General features: G+C 36.7%; 1 protein-coding gene across 1 annotated transcript; it reads right to left on the bottom strand.

The window, feature by feature from the left end:
- Window positions 1-14,404: 14,404 nt before the first annotated feature.
- Window positions 14,405-15,445, bottom strand: LOC131665839 (uncharacterized). Its single transcript, XM_058938003.1, has one exon. It carries the CDS (start codon window positions 15,443-15,445, stop codon window positions 14,405-14,407), a length of 1,041 nt encoding a protein of 346 aa, XP_058793986.1.
- Window positions 15,446-23,652: the final 8,207 nt, after the last annotated feature.

Genomic DNA, 23,652 nt, shown 5'->3' with positions numbered 1-23,652 from the left:
TATTATTGCAGGAGAGATTTCATCGAAAATTCGAGAGACATTCGCGAATTTTGAGAAATGATTTTTCTTCATTTATAAGTAAATAACCATTAATATTAAGTTTTTAACACATGTAAATTTTACAGAACTAGTTATTTGTTGATTTTATACAATATATAATTTTCGCCAATAGTGTCGTCAAAAGTTATTAACTAATAAAGTTAATTAACGTGATATTACATTATTTACAATAGAAAATTATTAAAATTTCATATAACTTTATAGTTAATTAATTTTGGAAGTATTTTCCAAAATTAATTATTTAAATTAATTAATAACATTTGAATTATGACTAATTTTTCATATTTGTAACGGTTTTCTTTTAATCTTAATATGCGATTATTAGGTTAATTATCTAAGATTTCTAAATCATAAAATTGTCATTATCAAGTATTAACTTAATATTTTCGTTCTATATATCGCTTATTGTTTAAATAAATTATTAGTTGTTTATTTATTAATAACAGTTGTTATTTAGCTGTTATTAATGAAACCAATTCTTACTCATGTTCTATGCTTATTCATTTTACATATAAATTATTTATATTTTTCTAATATTTCATATGTTAATAAATAAATTAACTTTACATATCGATATTCGTTATAAATTTATGATTGAATAAGATATTGTGAATCAGTATGTTAAAATCTATATAATTGATACTTTGTTATATTCAAATTATCTATAATTAACATATTTTTCTCAATATTATGATTCATTATATCTATGTCTATTATTTGTGACGTCACGCTATTTGTTTTGACTCGACTCTTATTTGTATATAGTCGCGTAAACAGTGAGGTAGCGCCGCTTAATGTATTGTTTTGACTAACAGATAAATACGTTAGACTAGTTGCAGTCATTTAATAAACAGCTCATAAATAGGACCGTTACAAGGTAAAGAACTTTAGGTGGCTGCTATAACCACGGCCGCGACTCTTTATCCACAGTCATGCCACCTACCGATTGCCAGTCAGAAGGGAGTAATTTCTTATCTACCCGAATTAAATTCGGATTGCCGGGACCATTGGTCATCTGCAACTAGCTCCTGGAGTGGTCTCCCATCTTCTTAAGAGGGCGCGCGGTACCACAATTCTGAGAGATTTTCCTTCAAGTGACTCCCGGATTTCGGTTTGTCTGGGCTCGAGTTGAGCTATTGGGATATAGTAGAATCCGCGTTGAATTTTTGGGTGTTTACAGGCCGCACCTCACCACATGTTTTCATGGTCCGTGTTGGTGTTACTTTGTTTGACCAATCGGCCTACTGTCACAGGGGCAAGCGTTGTGTGTTTTGCCTACTCTCTCTTTACAGAGACAGCGTTTTCAGTCCCACCACGTGAAGGTTCACACATTCGCACTTGTGACTGCAAGTCGTCTTTCAAAGACATATTGCATTCACTTCGGGTCGACTTGTATTAACTGCTTGTCGAGGGCAATCGGTGGCGTATTTTGTACATCAGCATTTGTATTTGCATATGCCCGTACAGAAAAGTGAAGTTTATGACGTTCTCTTCAAAGCAACGAATTGTTTGTTTCAGAAGTCTCAATTCTCTGTTGAGGCAGACAATCATAATCCGCCGCTTTAACAAAAAGATTTTTACACAAAGTGACCTGGCCAGCCGCGAGGCTGGCCATATAGTGCACTATGTGCATCATCTATATTTTTGCTAAGCGGATCATATAATCGAGCTTCCTGAGAGCGTCGTGATTGCAATCGCCCCTGGGGGTGGTTAGTGGCTGGGCAGTGGTGGGTTGGCCAATTGGTGTCGAGATCACAGGTAACCAGCCTGGATGACCTCGACTCCTTGTGGTAGAAGGCTGGGCAGTGGTGGCGGAGATGGTGGAGGCGAATGATGTTATTGTCCCTGAGCGACGGAGTGTTGGAGGTGGAGTTGATGGTCCAGCATCCTGGTCCCCGTGATGGTCTTGGGGACTGTGGACAGCGGGATTTTCCCCTTCAGGCTCAGGCCCTTCTTGTTTGCGACGAGGATCCTTGGGGCCATGGTAGATCTGAAAATAAGTCAAGTTAGTGCGAAGGTCTTTTGATCGGTGTCGGGACAGAACAGTGCATGCACTTATCTGCTGGCAGGGCGCGGGGTGTAGCTTAGTCAACGACTACACCCCCCCCCCCCACTTAGCCTGGAGAAGCTAGCCTGTCCAGGCTTAGGACAGCACATATGGAGGTCAGTCATCGATATCCGCGTAATTATTCCCCACGCCGTAACCATATTAGTACGCGAGTTAAACGCCATGAGTCGGACAACACAGGGTATGGTTAGATTGGTCAGATTATCTATCTTCTTTTCCTTTAGTTTGGTCTTTGTTCGATCTAAGGTCATAGTTATTTTTGTCAGAGCTCTTAAATGGTTTTAGCTCTTCAACATGAACTTTACCAACTTTTTTCTTCGTTAGTGTCTCGATGGTGAATACTGTGTTTGAGAGTTTATCTAGTAATTTGAAAGGTCCTTCATATTTTTCACCTAATTTGGTCGAGAATTTATTTGCTGGATTCGATAGGTGATGCGTTTTTACCAATACTAGGTCACCGGTCTTATATTCGGTCAATTTTCTCCCTATATTGAATAGGTCAGCCATTTTCTCATGTGTTTTCTCTAGTTTCCTTTTAATCATTTCATGTAGGTCTTTTGATCTTTTCAACCTTTCAGTCCAATCCTCTGGTTTCAGTATCAGTTCTAGTTCGGTTGATTCTACTTTTCTCCGTAAGCTTCTTATTAATTTCGGTTGTCTGCCGTAATTTAGGAATGCTGGGGACGTCTGTGTGGCTGATTGTACTGCCGTGTTCATAGCGTGTCGGAACTCATTAATGTGTTTATCCCAATTTCAGTGGTCATTTTCAACAACCATTGCTATCATAGTTTTTATCGTTCTATTACTTCTCTCAACGAAATTGACTTGTGGATGATATGGTACCGTCGTGTTATGTTTGATGCCATATTCCTGAAACATGCTGTTTAAGTGTTTATTATCGGTCCTTATGTGTTTATTCTCTTTCCCATTATCGGTCAGTAAAGAGTCAGGCGTTTCCCATCTGAATATGATAAGTTTCTCTAATGCTCTCGCAACGGTCTTTCCGTCTGCAGAGCGTACTGGTTTCATTTCTATCCAACGTGTGAAGAGATCTTGGTAAAACTAAGAGGTATTTATTCTGTGTTTTGCTTCGAGGAATTTCCATAGTGTCAACCGCTACTATTGCCCATGGTCGGTCTATTTTTCGTCGTCCCATAAGGCCTAGTTGGTTGGTTTTATATATTTGACATAGCGGACATCTTGTGACGAAGTTATAGGTGTCAGTATACATTTCTCGCCAATAATATTCGGTACTGATTCTCATATACGTCTTTTCTATACCTAGATGTGCGGCTACAGGAAGACAGTGTGCATTTTTCATGAGTTTCTCCATTTGCTAACTGGTCCATAATTGGATCTTCTCTATTGTAATATAGTATGTCGTCTTCGATTTTCTAGTCAGGGTATTTGTCTGGTTTTTCTTTTACGTCTTTACGTTTTTCCAGGTACCAGTTGTCTTATACTGTTCTGAAGGCTGCGATTTTGTTAGTCTCTTCGTCTATTCGTGACAGGGCATCTGGTACTTTATGCATCGTGCCTTTACGGTGTTTAAAGGTCACGCGTTCTTGCATCAGGTCGCATATCCATCTTCCTAATCTACCTTTTGGTCCTTTAATGTTAAACAGGTATATCAGTGCTGAGTGGTTAGTAATAACTGTATAGTCATATTCTTCAAGGTACGGTCTTAGTTTCTTGATGGCATATACTATTGACAACAATTCTATTTCTGTCACAGAGTAATTTCTTTCTGGTCCGGTCAGTGTTCTGCTAATGTATGCTATTGGGTATTCGCCGTCATCAAAGTTTGAGTCAATACGGCACCAATTGCAAAATCGCTTGCGTCTATCTGAACCGTAAATGGCCAGGCAAAATCTGGTCTTGCTAATACTGGGGCTTCTTTTAATGCTCGTTTCAAATTGTCAAATGCTTCTTGTTGGTTAGCTTCCCAGTTAAATACTTGATGTTTCTTTAGAAGTTTTTGTAACGGTATCTTTATTTCCGAACAATTCTTTATGAATCTAGAGTACCATTCGACCATTGGCAGAAAGCTACGTAGTTGTTTTACCGTTTTAGGTACTGGAAATTCTAGTACTGTTTTAGTCCGGTCTGGGTCTGGTCGTAATCCTTCTTGGTCTAGCAGAAAACCTAAATAGTTTAGACGAGTACAGCCGAATTTGCATTTCTTTCCATTTATCTGCAGTCCAGCTTCATTAATTCGGCGTAGTACTAACTCTAAATATTTTGTATGTTCATCGAAGGTCTCAGTTGCTATGATTATGTCGTCAAGGTAGGGAAATACTTGACGTTCCCAGTCAGGACTAAATTATACGTCAGCTAATCGTTGAAAGGTCGCTGGGGCATTGACAAGTCCGAATGGCATAACTACGTATGAACTCTCACAATCCTTCTCTTGGGCTTGCAAAAGCTGTATATTCGCAGCTGTTTTCATCTAGGGCTACTTGGATGTAGGCCTGTTTAAGGTTAATTTTACTAATATATTTGGCGTTTCGTAATTTGTCCAGTATTGAATCCATGTTAGGTAGCGGATATGCATCTTTCCTTGTGGCCTTATTTAAGTCGCAAAAATCAATGCAAAATCTTCAGGAACCGTCAGGTTTTCTTATCATCACTGGAGCATTACGCCATGCACTTTTGGACGGTCGGATAATGCCCATTTCGTACATTTTCTGTATTTCAGTTCGTACTATCTTCTGTATTGCGGGTGACATTAGTCGTAATCCTTGTATTATTGGTTGGCTATCACCTACATCTATTATGTGTTTTACTATCGGTGTTCTTCCTAGTTAGTCAGTCGTGGGTGGTATTAAACGATCTGTTATTTCTTTGATTCTTTTAGTTTGGTCAGGTGTAATTTCTGTGAGGGCAGCGCATTCTGCATTGAAAGCTTCTCGTTGTGTCAGTTGTCTAGGTAGTAGGTGATGTCATTTATCATTATGTACTCTCCATTTCCTTTCTCGGAAAAGTATGAGCATATTCCATTGTGTCAGAAAGTCTAGACCTAAGATAATTGACGATCCAGGTAGGTTTTTCATTGCCTTAAATCTGAATTTCTGTGTATGTCCGTCAAAATTAATTTGTAGGGGAAACTCGCCTATAGTTTTCTCGATTTTCCCCGTAATTCCTTGTATCGTAGTGGAATTAGGAGTTAGTCTTTCTTTGAATCTGTCTGTTATTTCCGGTCCTCCCTGTGAGAGTTTCACTCCTGAGTCAACTAAGGCGTCATATGCTACATTACCAATAATAATCGGTATGAAACACCTACTGCCTGAGCTCAATTCTTCTATCGATTGTGGGGGTGCGGTCAATAGCACTATCCTCCTTGGCGTAATTCATTACGAACTTCCTCCTCCGTGTTATCAGCTATTCTATTTACTACATCTCGGGCTGTTTTGTTTTTCTTTAAAATGTGCAGCAAGTCAGCATTTGATAGTGGCGGTTTAATTGTTGCTCTGGCTGGAATGTCATCGTGAGTAACAACCATTTTTACCAACTTTGTTTATCTGTTATCAGTTTCTAAGCTAATTTCAAATTGTTGAATCAGTCAATATTCGTTTGGAAGTAGTCGAAATCCGATACCTTCCCAGAATCTGACCTATCAGAATCTGGTGCCAAATCCAAGCTATATACGAACCCTAAACGAACTTGAACCGTTGCAATTTGAAATAATATTTCACGTCGGACTTCAAACTGTCAAAGTCTGTGGCAATGTATTCGTACTGTCTAAGTCTGAACTTTCAGTGCTTAAAACAGTCGAGTTCAGTTCGCTGTGAATTCGTAATTTATAGTCAGGGTTTTGGAGTTTCGGATTTGACTCTCACCATTATGCAGGATCGGTCAGATTTCATGTACTATCCTGATTTATTTCTGATAACATACTGGTTGTCTTCAATAATACTGTTATTCAAAAATACTAATTATCAGTATCTTATACTGATGGTCAGAAATACTAATTATCAGTAACTTGTACTGATGGTCAGAAATACTAATTATCAGTAACTTGTACTGATGGTCAGAAATACTAACTATCAGTATTGTATACTGATGGCCAGAAATGAGCTAATTATCAGTATTGTATACTGATGGTCAGAAAATATGCTGAAAATAAACTTATTAAATATTGGGAGTACAAATAGAAAACCGCCGTTTTCCCATAGGTGGCGTCAGTATTGCACGTCGGTAAAAAATTGTTAACAGGAACGTTACATAGCCAGCTGAGGCATTTGTCAACAACTCTTCATCACCTCGCTTGTCTATTTTTACTGTGCTTTGTTTTATTCGTGCGCAAAAATGGCAAAATTCGAGCCGAACAGGAGACATTTGCGGGAAATGTTGCTTTTTGCATTTCATTCGGGAAAAAACGCAGCTGAGGCGCGTCGAATGATTGTAGAAACTTATGGTAACAGCTGTATTAGTGAAAGAACGTGTCGGGAATGGTTCCAAAAGTTTAGAAATGGCGAGTATGACGTAGATGACAAGGATCGTCCCGGACCCGTAAAAAAGTTCGAGGATGCGAAATTGGAGGCTTTGCTGGATGAAGATTCTTGCAGAACGCAACAGGAACTTGCGGATTTATTGGGCGTAACTCAGCAAGCCGTTTCCCATCGCTTGAAATGCTTAGGAATGATCCAGAAAGTGGGATGTTGGGTGCCGTACGAGCTGAAGCCGAGGGACATCGAACGGCGTCTTGTCACGTGCGAACAACTCCTCCAACGGCAAAAGAGGAAGGGTTTTTTGCATCGCATTGTGATCGGCGATGAAAAGTGGATACACTATGAGAATCCAAAGCGGAGAAAATCGTGGGGTCTTCCCGGCCATGCATCAACTTCGACAGCGAAACCAAACATTCATGGTTCGAAGCTGATGCTGTGTATTTGGTGGGACCAGCTTGGCGTAATTTACTATGAACTCCTGCAACCACGCGAAACCATCACAGGAGCCCTCTATCGGACGCAATTGATTCGTTTGAGTTGAGCGTTAAAGGAAAAACGCCCAAAGTACGCGGAAAGGCACGACAAGGTCATATTTCTGCATGACAACGCTCGGCCACATGTTTCCAAGGTCGTGAAAAGATACCTGGAAACTTTGAAATGAGACATCCTATCGCACCCGCCGTACTCTCCTGACATCGCCCCTTCTGATTTCTACTTGTTCCGATTGATGACGCATGACCTGGCCGAACAGCACTTTCGTTCTTACGAAGAAACCAAAAATTGGATCGATTCGTGGATCGCATCAAAAGACGAACAGTTTTTTCGAAGAGGAATTCAGAACCTGCCAGAAAGATGGGAAAAAGTTGTGACTAAGGATGGAAATTATTTTGAAGAATGAGATTGTAACGAGTTTTTTACAATAAAACCTCCAATTATTAGAAAAAACGGCGATTTTCTATTTGTACTCCCAATACATTCCAAAATTTTTTTTTTAACATCAAGGTTTTCCGACAGTTATAGTCTTCAATATCCGAAGGCATACTTGCTTGATTTAACTTCGTCAAAATAGGTAAGATAGGCAGTACAACTTATCAACCATTTTACCCTGTGTGCCGTTAGTTCGTCTCATTAACTAACGGTTGGTGCATAAGTTAATTGTTTTTTAACGGATTTTTGTAGGTTTTGTCGCAGACCTTATCTGGGTGCTAGAGCCCAGCATCCAAGACTTATTTTATTTTTTTAAAACGCTTTTACGAGGACGAACTAACAAATGGTAGATAAAAAGGTTGTAACTTTTTCGATGAACTATCTAATGCTATTTTTTGTTTATTGAATATCCCAAAAAAATTGAATCTGAGTGCTAATTTTTAAGACCTATGATCGCGTTTGATTATAGTTCTGTGCGTTTGCTACCCCCCCCCTGTTCCGGCCTGCATAATTACTGTAAAATAAAATTAAAATATACAAGCCGATAGATTTTTAATTGCCGAATTCGATTATGTCCTTAGATTTTTTTGGCCCAACTCTAGTTTCACCGTAATCAATTAATAATAATCAGTTTACCATCTGCGACTTCAAACTTCAATAATTGCTGCTCTGGCCAATTTCATATCAGCATTAAAGATGCGCATATGCTTCACTGCAAATTTATCTACTCTCACTATTATTTTATCTAATGAAGCTTTCAAATCTCCAAAATGTGCCTTCGACCGAGCTGATGTTGCAACTTTGTGAGGGTTTTTGAAGAATGCTGCTATGACATCGGTCCAACAAACAAAGTCTTTCGAAAAATCGGCCAGCCTGTCTTAAAAATTAGTTAGGTAATAGTCGTTGGTTTGTATCCCAATATCGTTAATGTTATTTCTTATTTTAGAGGTAACATTATTCTTAATGATGTCAATATACGAGTATGTGTGAATTAATGTTAATGTCTGTTTCTTTACTTTTTTAGATTCTTCATTTTTGGAAGTGATTTCACTGCATTGGATGGTAGATGATTCATTTAAATCAATCTCATAGGTTTGTATCGACTGAAGTAAATACGTCATAGCTGTGTGACAGCGTTTATCATAATATTTCGAGTACGCAACAGTGAAAATGTAGTTTAATACTTTTTCAAAAACTTTGAGCTCATTTATAGTGGTTGCAAATCCAATACATTTGATAAAAAGCAGCTTCACATTGTTATTGGCTTTTGAGAAGCAAGGCAACCTACTAACTGCATGAATGACATGAGCTATGTCTGTTCTCAATTCTGTGTGCAGTTTAATGGTACTTTTTTCGCCAAATAAAATCATCAGGCATGTATCTTTGTAAGCTTTAAAAGTTATTGAATTAAAAGCTGAGCATGCACCATTTTGAATGGCTTTTCCCATGTCTGTAACAATAAATTTTGGTATATGACCTCCAGACTGTAGCCACTTTTCTAGCCAATTACGATAAAAACAACTATTGTTTCATTCTGACAGTGCTTCAGTTATAGGAACTATCAACTTATTAATATATGCACATAGAACTGATAAAAAGATGTCACTGGAATTTCCATCAGGTCTATTGAGTTTTAAAGTAATAAACGATGTAGCATCTAAAGATACTATATTATTTAATAATTGTAAAATGTCATTGTAGACATCTGTCTATTCAGGCGACCAATATAGTAAAAAAAAAGATCATAACCTGTATCCTTAAAAAATCTATCGAATTCAACATTATTTTTCAATTGAGCGAGTGAGTCAAACAGCTGAGCTCTTGGTTCAATGCCTAATTCTTTGTTTTTAGCATGTTGGTGAGCATTCTGCAACTGAGAAAGTTTATATAAATGAGGAGGTTCCGGATCACCATTTATCATTTGCTTTCTTGCTGTATCTCGTCTCCATTGTTTTGGTTTCATGCGTAAAAGCTCCTTCTCAACTACTAATTTAGCTACTTTTTGCAGCCTTAGTTTCTGATAGTGTGGTATGTGTTTTGTATCTATCGTATCAACTATAAACTTAGCAGGAACAACTTTTGTAGGCTTCTCTTCACACATCAAATTAATTTTAGATTTGCACTCCTTACAATGACCTATTTTTTTTTTTTTTTTTTTTATAGATGGAGAAATGCCTTTACGCATCTCAGCAGATGTTGGCGCTGGTATGTGGGGCTCACCTCCATGGAGGAATACCCACTAAAACTCCATCTGTCACCCGCACTGAAGATGTTGATAGTGCAGGCCGCGGCTTTATTTCCCAGTGCCGACTTAAGGTGGTGGGGTCTGGGTTACCCAAACGCATAAGCGTGTTGACCGCAATCGCCCTATCCTACCCCTTCTCGTGGGACAGGACGGCCGGTGACACCAGTCATCCTGTTCCACCGTGTCCAGTTCATGTGCGAACCCTGCAAGGCTCTTGTTGTAATGCCTGGCAAGAGTTTTTGGAGCCCTAAGGAGGTCAGGTCACTAGCCGACTTCAACGACCAGATACCCTTCCATGAGAGGGTAATGGATGTGACCGAGATATTCTCGACCACAACCCCCAACTCACGAGCTATGTGATGTTTAAGCGGAAGGGTATCATATTTCCTGCACTTGGTGTATGTGCGTCGTCGAGTGATGCTGCTCTGCTAACCACCTGTGCATCGATGATTTTGACGCTCTCATCCTTTACTGCGACGACATCGGGTTTCTGTAACCCTGATGGAAGATAGTAGTGCGGATTTTCGAACACGCGCCACCCCCTTTACCTGAGCCCTATCGCAGCTATGTGACAGATGGCATCATGCCTCAGAATCCGGCCGCCGTGAGTCCGATGGTATCCCTGCACGATGTGCGCCGCAGTCTCCGCCACGTGACATCCGGCACGACAAAGCACAGGAACACCTCCGTCACGGCGTCCTCTAGATGTTCTAATTCTGGAGGGCAGAGCGTTTATTCGTGTCCTGTGGTACTGGATATAATCCCGACCAGGGACTCTCGCACTACCTGCGTCTACCCAATAGCTGCTCGCGGTGACATTAGCAGCCTCACGCAACTCTCTTCCATCGTTGCACTGATGGAGCCGGGACGCCTAATAACGTCGCCGATCTTCTGGACTCGTGAGTGACTGCCCATTATATGTGAGCAGCCCCTTAGCCCATTAGACCATCTTAACGTTATAAAGATGTTGAGTGGCGTCCCGTACCGCATGCGATGTGCAATGGGCCATCGCCAGTATTCGGGCATGCATTAGTCCTGGCACAGATGTTACAAAGTTACAGTTTAATTCTGTTGTTTTTCTTATAATCATTTATATTTATCTCACTGAGGGTAAAATCCGTATTCTCAATATCTTACAGAATTGAATCTGTTGTATCAATAACGACGTCAAAACCTTTCAAATTATTATAGTGTGTTCTGATGTTATGCCTATCTTTCTCAATCATCTTGAATAGATTGAGAGGATTAATTTTATTATTAAAACTTCCGCATATCTCTTTCTATACATTATCATTTCTATTTTTCAAAATAGTATTTTCGTTATAAATGTCGTAATCTACTATTTTTTCTTTTATTTTATTGGGTGATACAGCCAGCTTATACCCTACCATTGGGCTTCTTATTGTTTATTTTACTCGTTTGTATTTTCTCTGAAATAATATATCAATTTCGCGTAAATATTGGAATAATAAATGAAGTTTCCTTCTACTGAAACGGAATGAAAATAATACCTCAACGTATCTAGCAAGAGGAAAAACTTTCATAGGACGTCCTTTAAATTGGTAATTTTTCACAATTATTTTCAAGTCATAATGATGAATGATATCTTTCAACACATCACTCTGCTTGTCCATTTTGCTCATGATTGTTCTGTATTGCAATATATTATATCTACAATCTGAAATAGAAATAAAGTAGTCAGTGGACATAGAAATAATATTTTCTCTTTAACTTTAATGTACAAAGCTTACTTCAAAAGGTCCACATGTTGGCCTCGTTGCACAAGTTCTGACTTGAGGAGTGTGTACAGAAACTGTACGAACAGCTTTACTTGTCTCTGTTTGTAAAGATATATTTGTGAAGTATTTGTATCCAGGTAACATGTGAATGGTATTTTCAGAGTAACGATAGTCCATCTCAGAAAATCTCACATCTTGTTCAACATGTGATTTTATATTGCCTCGACATAAAGAGTACTTTTGAAGATAAATACAAAGTTATTAACTAAAACCACTAGATATATATATTTTGACAAATTAAATCTAAAATTAGTTATTATGTTGAAATTTAGCAATACAGTGGTAGAGTCATTAAATTAAATATTTTAAAACTATTGTACCTTTCAGCAATGAAAATTCATGAATAGAAATCCAAAGCTGACCCATAAACAAATTATATCTATTATCGAATATTGTAGACTATACAAGGCATCACTAAATAAAACAATTTATTTTTCACCAAGTACAATGAACAGTGGATTGTCAAAGCACTCAATGTAACTTAACATTTGGAACTGCGGCGATGTTTTTAATTAAGCTAAGTTTTATTGGAAAGTCTTAATCAAGCAAACTTCAGGCGATTTGCGAATTGCGATAGCACCTTTATGGAGCTGCGCATGCGCGGTGCAAAAATCGCGCAGACTATAAGCACCATAAGTATATAAATAAATGAATAAATAAATAAATTATTAAGTATCTGAAATTGTCATTAGCTGGGCAAATTAAATCGGCTGCGGGGCAATTTTTTAGTACTTCAGGAAGTTAAAAATATTGAGTGATATTGAAGTTTGAATTCGCAGATGGTAAACTGATTATTATTAATTTATTACGGTGAAACTAAAAAATCTAAGGACACAATCGAATTCGGCAATTAAAAATCTATCGGCTAATATATTTTAATTTTATTTTACAGTAATTATGCAGGCCGGAACGGAGGGGGGGGGGGGGTGCGTTCGCTCGTTCATATAGATCTTTTTTGTATATGGTGTCATACGCAAAGATGGAGGATGGCCGAGTTACAAGATTTGAATACTGCTTGCCGTGAAACCAATTTTCATGATTACCTTATTTCTTAAGCTATCAAAAGACAAGTAGTTTCAAATACAAAAATCTGTTCAATTATTAATTATTTCTAGTCAAAAAGTGGGTTCCTGTTCGAGCGCAGCATAAATTAATTTTTATTTTAATAATAATTGACACGTCGTTCATTAACAATTATTTTTCTCGTGTTATACTAATTATTCCGCATAATATTGTCTTAACAGTTTATTTATACACTTACTAGTTATTTTTCAAATAATTAATAATCACCATTTTTTTAAGTTACTCCTACAATATTTTTTATAATTATGCATAATTACTTGGTTTAGGAGTTCGTAAAATATTTGAAATTAATAACAATAGCCGTTTCACAAATAAAAATACGACTTAAATATATAAAACTGAAAATTATAACATATTAGTGTTACGTATCAAGACGTATCTTTATTCATTTACACTCTCTAAAAAGTGCAATTCCGAATTTCGTAAAATCAAAACTATGTACACGTCCACCGGAAAACTATACGGCAGCAAAACACAAAGACCATACTCAGCATTACACAACGCACATTGAACTCGAAAGGAAAATTACCCAACTACACAGAAACATCAGCGATTAATTAAGCACAAATTCATGTATATAAGACGAACCACCCGTAAAGAGTCGGGCAGTCATTATTGTTACTCCGTACACGTCAGTTCGACAATTGACGAATAAACTTTACGTATCGACGCTACAGTCACGTGCAAGCCTGTTCGACAATTTGGCTAACTATTCAATTACTACTTGTCAAACTATACTATTTGATCTTAATAAATACGCGATCCATTAAAAGTGAGAACGTGCAACTTCATTATTCAACCTAACCAAATACCGAGATCTACAATACTGAAAGTACTCCAGAGACTGTAAGTACAACAAAATAATAAAACACATTCATTTCTATCCACATATCATATATTACTCATTACTTGTGAGCCTCAACCAACCACTTGTATCATATTGGTACGTTTCGCACATTCGCTATTCGTAGTTTATGCACGAGACGTAACAAATTGGTTCCGGTACGAAATTAGAAAAATCATTTTATTTTATCAATTCAGAGTGCAAAATCGGAATAAATTACTTTATCCTACCAATTCGAACTTTTCAATACTATCTTCAAGGCATCAATTAACAACAAATTAATAATTTCTAATTTTGAAAGAAATTTTTTTTTACAACAAATTACATTTCAACCGATTTCTTTCGAACTGAAAACACACAATATCAAATTCGTAAATTGTGTCATTTCATAAGCACGAACCGTGCTTTGGCGTAGTAACTTGACCATCGCGCGCCGCGACTAAATAACCTGGTAGAATCTAAAACTCAGCAAAAATTTTGGAACTTGAGTCGAAATAAGGAAAGAGTAGAGAAAAAGTAGGTCAAAACACCAATTCCTTACTTACTCATATTCGAATTTGTTACTTATATACATATACAAGGTGTCAAATAAGTAACGGAACAAGGCTGTAGCTTTTTAGGTACAGATTATTAGACCAAGGTCAAGGTCATTCCTTTAGTAACTTTCAACGCGGAATCCGATGGTGACCTTGAATTTGACCTTGAGATTGACCTTGAAGATTATTTCAAGGTCAACTTTTTTACATTTAGCGTTACCCAGGAACAACGACGTGGACGTAGTAAAATATGTTCCCTTTGGGGTGCTTGATTACCGTGAGTCCCCTTACCTCTCACGATGGGGTGCTTGATTAGCGTGAGTTCCCTTGCCTCTCACGATGGGGTGCTTGATTACCGTGAGTCCCCTTGCCTCTCACGTTTTGCTGAAATCTACTTCATATGTTCAAATTGCCTACCACCAACTTCTTGGCAAGCAGCTATGCGATCATAGAAAGCAGTGACAGCTCTGCGAATCATTTCCCTATCTATGACAGCAGCTTCCCGTAAAATCCTATTTCGCAGTTCTTCTAAAGTTTGTGGTTGTGTTGCGTAAACTTTACTTTTGAAGTAACCCCAAAGAAAGTAATCCAGAGGCGTCATATCAGGCGATCTAGCCGGCCACTCAATTCTACCCCTTCTTCCAATCCATTTAGCTGGGAATTGATTGTCCAGGTATTCTCTAACGTTCCTTCCAAAGTGAGGCGCAGCTCCATCCTGTTGAAACCATTTTTCATCACAATTATCACCCGCTACTTCTTTTATTCTTGGTACAATTTCATTCCTAAGAAGCTCTTCATATCTTACTGCAGTGAGATTGCCTTCGATGAAAAATGGTCCTATCAACGTATCATTTAATATTCCAGCCCAAACATTAACCTTTTGCGGATATTGTGTGTGGCTCTCTAGCATCCAAAAAGGATTAGTGTCGGACCAGTACCTACAATTGTGCCTGTTTACTTCACCGTTCAATTGGAAAGTAGCTTCGTCAGAAAAAACAATATTATACAAAAAATTAGGATCTTCGTCAATTCTAGTCATCATGAATTCACAGAATTCAACTCGGTGATCTGGATCATCTTCATTAAGTTCTTGTACTAAACGAATCTTAAAGGGGTGAAATTGTATAAATTTTCGTATACGTCGCACTGATTCATGAGATATTTCGTACTTAGCAGCTGCTTTACGCAATGTATGATGTGGATTTTCAATGAAAGCTTGTGAAATTTCGATTTGTTTTTCTTCAGCAGTAGCAGACTTTGGACGACCGGGTCTTTCAGCATCTTCAATACTGCCATGTTCATTAAAGCGTTGAACAATTCTAGAGACTGTCGATTTAGATATTGGCGTTAAGCCGTCTCCATTACGGAAGGTTTCATTGAATAAGATCCGAACCTCATCTAAAGTTCGCATACGATCTCCCCAACCACGCATCATTAACAAACTCACTCTTTCCTGCTTAGAAAGTCGATTATATGCCATGATTTTTCAAGAAAATGAAACCAGAAAATGTAAAAAGCTTCAGGAAGAAAATAAAATTATCGTATTGTATTTATTTAAAAGAGATACAAACAATGCAAAACCAGTTAAATTATAATTGAAATATTCAAAAGTAACAAATTTTATTGTGCCATATAATGTATTAAATAAGTACACTGAAAAATACAAAATAAAAAAGTATATTTTAGTCTTTTTAAATTTTTGTTTCTCTCTAAAAAGAAAAAGTGTCAAAATTATGAAGCGCAAATGATCAATACTTTTTGAAACAATTTACATTCTAACGATACTCAAATAATAAAGATTACTGCAATATTTTTATTATTTGCGAAACTTAAGTGTGACAAAGAAGATAAAAAAATCACGTCGTTCTTCCTGGGTAACGCTAAATGTGAAAAAGTTAACCTTGAAATAACCTTGAAGGTGAAGCTCAAGATCAAACCGAAAGTCACCGACGGATTCGTCGTTGAAGGCTACTAAAGGAATGAGCTTTTCCAGAATGGTGTAAACTTTACAACAGATCAGGCAGTCATGAAATTACAATGACCTTGAACTTAACTTCAAGTTCATCATTGACCTTCAACCTGAGTACATATATGGACGTAAAATTTTCCGCTCTTTCGATTGCCGTTGTCAAAAATAGGGGTTCCCATTTAAAAAAACAAAGTTGACCTTGAAATAACCTTGAAGGTCAATCTCAAGGTCAAATCCAAGGTCACCATGGGATTCCGCGTTGAAAGTTACTAAAGGAATGACCTTGACCTTGGTCTAATAATCTGTACCTAAAAAGCTACAGCCTTGTTCCGTTACTTATTTGACACCTTGTATATATACATGCTTATATAATTATACTTATATGAATGCTACAATATTATTAATCGAACAATATACGAATCATTTTACGTGACTCCCTCCCAATAACCGAACAAATTTTAACTATCGATTTTTAGTTTTTTTTAAGTTCACATTATTTCCTTTTGAACTTTCTTATAATTATTCAATACAATCTAAATTCAATACATTTACTGTTCCTTTTCTTTTCTCGAATAAAATGCCCAAATGAGTGGAAAAATTATCCCAACTAGCAGAGTAATTTCAAGCGACTCGAAGCTTACGCGATCCCAAACGCGTAGCAATCCCCAATTGAAAAGCCTCCTACATAAAGAGTTAGAAAAAAGCGCATTCAGAAGAAGCAGCAAGATACAATACTCACCTACAAAAAAAGCCAAGAAAACACAAACAGAAATTACAAGAACCGAAGATTCACCAGCAACTCAAACAGAAGAACAAGATTCAATTATACAAGAAAACAACTTTTCAACAGTAAATACCACAATAGACCTCGATAAAAATCAACGATACTCAGACTTTGGAGGAATTTACAACGAACAAAGCCTGATCTTAGGAACTTCAAAAGATATATTTTTAAATCTCGAACTACAAAGTCAAGAAGAAGGAAAAACACTTGCCGAAGAAGATAAACAAGAACTCACAATTCCGAAAAATTTTGAAAATAATCTACAGAAGGAAGACTCACGGAAAAGTGATTTTCTAGCAGCAGTAAACATCGACACACTCATCGAAGACCCGTCTACCACAAAGCAAGAAACAAAAATCATTAGAGAAAATCCTACACCATCAATTAACAAAATGCCTACAAATATGGATAATCAGGAAAAACCAATGAAATTACAATTGAAAGATGTAGCAGCCTTCGTCGCGGAGTTCGATGGCAAAAACATACCACCTATGGAATACATCTCCATGTTAAAGGAAGTAAAAGATATTATAGATGACATTGATGAGAGAAACCTTACAAAATTATTAAAAATAAAAATTAAAGGTGAAGTAAAAGAGGCAATAAGAGGAAGTAAAGTGGAAAATATAACAGACCTAATCAATGCAATTAGAACTCTATACCCCATCAAAGAAGACATACACGCACTATATGCAAAAGTTCGTCAGATATCACAAGAGGAAGACGAATCAGTTGTACACTATACTAACAGAATACGACAACTAGTATTAAGAATAAAGGAACTAAATAAATGGGAGGACATCACAGCAATAGAACGAACACAATTCGAAGCTACACTAGACAAAGAAGCAGCTAAAAGCTATAGGAAAGGACTAAAAGCAGAAATCAGATACGAAATAGGCCCAGGAACTACAGTACAAGGAATGTCGACAAGGGCAATAGATATTGAAAGCAATATAGAAAAAAGGAAATACAAAACAAAACCAAGTAGAAACTATACATATTCAAACGATAAAGAAGAGTTTCAAGAAGCAAAAATTCTCACATGTCAAATATGCAGAGAATATTCACATGAAGCTCTATTTTGTCGCACATCAGCCTGCGTATACTGTAAAGGAACAGATCATTTCTCGAATAGTTGCAGGAAAGTGCCAAAGAAAATTAATTTAATATGCAAATTCTGTAGCCAACCGAGTCATTCAATAAGTGCTTGTCGCTTAAACAAAAGACAAAATATCCACTGCCAATATTGCCAAGAAATGGGACATGAAGTAGATCAATGCCCACACATCAGCGACTACGAAGCATGCTGGAAATGCAACAAAACAGGACACAACCCAATAAATTGTAAGAATGACCAAATTTCAAAACAAAACAAATGCGAAAATTGTGACAAGATTGGACATACAATGCAGCAGTGCCCGGAAGTAATATGCAGAAAGTGCAATAATATGGGCCACCTCGTAAAAGATTGTAAAGCAGGAGAAATAAAAAAGTCTCTATACAAAATATGTGCTATCTGTGAAGAAGTAGGCCACGAACAAGACACCTGCGACCAAGTAAAAATCATGTTCACAGAATTCAAAGCTAAACAGAAATTTAAGTGCCAGTATTGCGAAGACACAGGCCACACAGCTAAGTATTGCCCACTTCTAAAAACGCAACCGCAGCAAGTTCAACAAACTCAACAACTGTCATATAACTCAAATCATAATGGATTCCAAAGGAAAGGCTGTGCCTACTGCAAAAGTCCAGGACATAATATAAACGACTGTAGAAAACTAAGCGCATTAGTGAACAACACACCAACAAATCAACAAAAGATATGCGAATTCTGCAAGAAACACGGCCACGTAATCGATGAATGCAGCATAATCTTGTCACGACAAAAACAAGCCAGCGAATTCTGCGGAAAATGTAAAATAGCCGGTCACACAACACAGAATTGCTTCAGAAATAAAGAATGAGCGGGAAACTTCGAGGCCCTTTCTGGAGGGAACGCGTAGAAAGGGAACACAATAAAAAAGCGCTCCCACAACAAAAAGATACAAAAATACAACAAGTCAAAAACACAGCCAACATAGAAGCAAAAACATACGTATTGAAAATGGAAAATTTACTGCAATATATTAAAGTCGATGATCCATATTCAAACAAAAACTCAAATTGTTAATCGATAGCGGAGCTCAACTAAACATCATACAAAATAATAGTATTTCAAAACGAGACATAAATAGCAATGAACGGATACTGATCTCCGGAATAACCGACAAGTCTATCAAAACCCTAGGATCTACAAAGATACCAATACAAAATACATACTTTGATTTCCATGTAGCCCCGGACACTTTCTCTATCCCATACGATGGAATTCTAGGAATAAACATTTTCTTAGACTACAAGGTGAGACTAGACGAAGGATACCTAGAAATCAATGGAGAAAAAATACTCGTAAAATATACAAAAGATAAACATACAACTCCCACAATTACTACACTACAAGAAAAATCGATTGTTATCTCAAATCAAGAAGCCAACACTACAGAAGAAATTACAGGAAAATACGACATACATAAAAAAATGAGGACATATCATTATATCAAGATCTAGAAAAAGTATTAACGACAGTAAACGAAATAAACACGCAAGAAAAAGAAAAAGCAGAGCAAGCACAAGAGGAATGCGACGAACAAACGTATCAAGCAAATTTAGCAAAATTCATGGAAAATATAAACGAAGCTCTCGAAAATAAAAAAGAGCAAACAGAAGAAGAATACATCATGGACAACTATTATACTTTTTGTTTGACATTAGAACAAAAAATAAAAATAGAGGACAATACAAAACAAAATATACAAATACAAGAAGCAGAATTATCAGGTAACGAAACTATAGATACACAAAAAGAAATACAAAGGGAAATCATACAAGAAAAAGCCCCGGAAACTCAAGACACGAAAGAAAGACGAAACCGACTGATCGAGACAGTAAAGCTAGACCACTTAACCCACAAAAAAAAAACAAGCGATAGAGAACTTGATTATATCATTCGAAGACATATGCTGGCTAGAAGGAGACGAACTCGGCATGTGAAATATCGAAGAACACGAGATCAATTTAACAGACGAAAAACCAGTATATATCAAACAATTTCCTTTGCCCTACACACTGACACGAGTGGCATTGGACGAAACAAGAAAACTAATCGCAAACAAATTAGTTAGACCTTCAACAAGTGCATTTAATGCACCAGTATGGGTCGTTCCAAAAAAAGGACTCACCAAAGAGGGAAAAAAAATGGAGATTAGTCATAGATTACAGAAAATTAATCGCTAAAACAATACCAGACCCTTACCTGATACCTAACATATTGAAAATCTTTGATTGTATAGGAAAAAACAAATTTTTTACAACTATCGACATGGTTTCTGAATTCCATCAAATAAAAATGAAAGAATCAGACATTCACAAAACCGCCTTCAGCATACCTGGCTTAGGACGCTTCGAATTCAAAGTGCTACCTTTTGGATTAATCAACTCGCCAAAAATTTTCCAAAGAGCACTAACAACAGCACTCGGAGATTTAAGAGAAAAAGGCTTCTGCTATGTATACATCGATGACGTAATCATTGTAGCAAATACAGTAGAAGAACACAACGCAAGATTCAAGCTCATAGCACAAAAGCTAAGGGAAGCAGGACTCAAATTAGAAACCAGCAAATGTAAATTTTTTCAAAAAGAAGTAGAATTTCTAGGACATATCATAAGCGAAGAAGGCGTAAAAACTGATCCAAAGAAAATCGAAGCAATACAGAAATTCCCTATCCCTAAAACAGTTAAAAATATTAGAGAATTCTTGGGACTTACTAGCTATTACAGACGCTTTATAGACAACTTTTCAGATATAGCCAAACCCTTAATACAGCTATTACAAAAAGACATAGAATTTGTCTGGAATACAGAGACACAAATCATTCGAAAACTTAAAGAAAGCTCTATGCTCTGCACCAATACTGTAATATCCAGACATGACAAAACCCTTCATAATAACAACAGACGCATCAAATTTCGCATTAGGGTGCGTACTCTCACAAGGCAAAATAGGCGAGGACAAACCAATTGCATTTGCATCAAGAGTGCTAAAACCAGCAGAAAAAAAGTATCACACATACGAGCGCGAAGCATTAGGAATTGTATTTGCTGTAAAAACATTCAGAAATTACATATACGGAAATAAATTCACAATAGTAAGTGACCACAAACCACTACTATTTCTCAAATCTGCCAACAAGAACTCCAGAGTACAAAAATGGAGACTCAACCTACTGGATTACGACTATGATATTATCTACAAACCCGGGAAGATAAATACAAACGCAGACGCACTATCAAGAAACCCTGTAGAAAATACCATGGTAACAGTCGTAACCAGAGCGCAAAAAGCTAAAGAAACAGGAAAAATACAAACAACAGACATACAAAATAACAATACAAAAATAAAAAGAACAATTAAGAAGAAAAGAAAACAAAAAACAAGCCCAAAGGATAAAAAAACAGAAGAAAACATTCAAGATTACCCACCAGAAATCACGACAAGCATAGCATATCTAAAAAAAACAGAAACATGTAGTCTTCACAAAAAAATCCATAGAGTCACGGAATGACAACGTTGCAATATTTGTAAACCAATCACGACAAATATTAGACAAAAAAATGGAACAATTTATAAAGTCAAAGAAAATCAATATCAATAAAGACCTTCGCACAAATGAAATCGAAATTATAAAAATAAATTCAAAAAAATTATTTATTCTATGCATAGACTGAGGTCAATCAGCAATAAGAATAAAACAAATTATCACTCACATCCTAGGAACCCTGAAAGAAATTATGGCACAACAAAAAGAAAATAGATTCAGCATTTCAAAAGACCTACAGATAAACAATATTCATTGGCAAGAAATAGAAGAAATAATCACAAAAACCTTTCAGAACTCAGGTATTAACATAGTTATTTGCTTAAACTATATCGAATATATCGAAATCAAAGACCGAGATAGAATATTCAATCTGAACCACTCATCCGCCTTAGGAGGACACTCAGGAGTAAATAGAACATTAAGTCGCATCAAACACAAGTATTATTGGGAAAATTTAAAAACAGACATAGAACAAAGAATAAAAAATTGCGAAGACTGCCAGAGAAATAAATTAAAAAGAGTAAAGACAAGACAACCAATGGTTATAACGGAAACACCGTTTAAAACTTTCGACAAAATTGCTATGGATATAGTAGGTCCACTAAATATTACCAAAAATCAAAATAAATACATCCTTTCCATTCAAGATTTATTATCAAAATTTCTAATAGTGATACCTCTACCCGATGAAACTGCCGAATCAATCGCAGACGCGTTCATAAAAAAATTTATATGCATTTTCAGTTCACCAAAAATCGTGCTCACAGATAGAGGGGCAAACTTTACAAGCAAACTCTTGAAATGCATAGCGCGCAGATTTAAATTCCTGAAAATAGAAACAACAGCCTTTTCGCCACAATCAAACGGTTCATTAGAAAGAGCCCATCACCCATTGTGCGAATACTTAAAAAATTTTTCAACCAAAAAAATCGAATGGGACGAATTACTAGAACTAGCACAATTACATTATAACACAAGCGTACACAGCGCCCACAGATTTACACCACATGAACTAGTTTTTGCTTATCCACCACGATTACCTTCAAGCGAAGCTTTAAAAGCTTCAGAACAATTACCCACTTTCAATAATTACCTGTCACATTTAATCACAAATATGAAAGATATTGCAAATTTTGCAAGAGAAAACCTAATAACTACTAAAGAAAGATCAAAAAAGTATTACGATCGCTTCATAAACCCAACAGATTTCAAAATTGGAGACCAAGTCTGGCTCATAAAAGAACCTAAACCAGGCAAACTCGAAAAGAACCAAAACCTGGGACCATTTGAAATCTTAAAGGTTACAGACAAAAATAATGTCATCATAAATAAAGGTGGAAAAGCAAATACAGTCCATGCAAATAAATTAATTATGCATAAAAAGAAAATCTAACAATAATTTATGTTTTAGGACCATTCCAAAATGTATCAACAATTCTTATTACTAATTACAATTATCAAAACAACATCAGCCATCATCGGATACGACTGCGGGACAACAACGCCAAACATCACGACGTACTTCCTAGTAGACCTACTTTCTCCCATGAGAATGCGACTTTCACAACATTCCTGTAAATAAATCGAATGTATATATAGAATTAATACAAACCGTGGAATTCCGCGAAATTTCCGTATTACAATGTAAAATAGAAATACATAGGACTGTCTCCACTTGCGGAATATTCGGGCACTTAATACCCACACCAACTGGAGAACAGGAATACATTTACGAAATAAGTCATGAACAATGTAAATTTACCCATGAAACGGGAACTTTCGTATATGACAATATTCATAAAATTGTTGATCTAAAAATAAACGCAACCACTTCAAAAAGTATCGATTTCGCGGGTAGCGCAGAAGGAAACTCCTGCTACGGAGCAGCCTACCTGATAGCTTCGGATCATGGAATAAGGTATTTGTTCATGGCTTTATCGAAATAACACTAATACAAAGTAGAGCTAAAGTAAACCTAGATAACGATAAATTAAGACTAAACACAGGGACCGTATGCAAGTTCTCTGACAAAACATGTATAGACATGGAAGCGGGCTATACCTTCTGGGATATTTTACCAGGAGGAGAATGCTTCAAAAACGAATTCGATGTGCTATTTAAAGGCATGGCAACGAAATATTCTAGTGATTACGATCACGAAATAATTTACGCATTAAATTCTAGCG

Source organism: Phymastichus coffea, unplaced genomic scaffold, assembly GCF_024137745.1.
Source record: "Phymastichus coffea isolate CEN01 unplaced genomic scaffold, Cenicafe_Pcof_1.1 PCOF00003, whole genome shotgun sequence".
Taxonomy (NCBI): Eukaryota; Metazoa; Arthropoda; class Insecta; order Hymenoptera; family Eulophidae; genus Phymastichus; species Phymastichus coffea.
The sequence above is the reverse complement of the archived record's forward strand: the minus strand, read 5'-3'. Positions and strand labels throughout refer to the sequence as shown.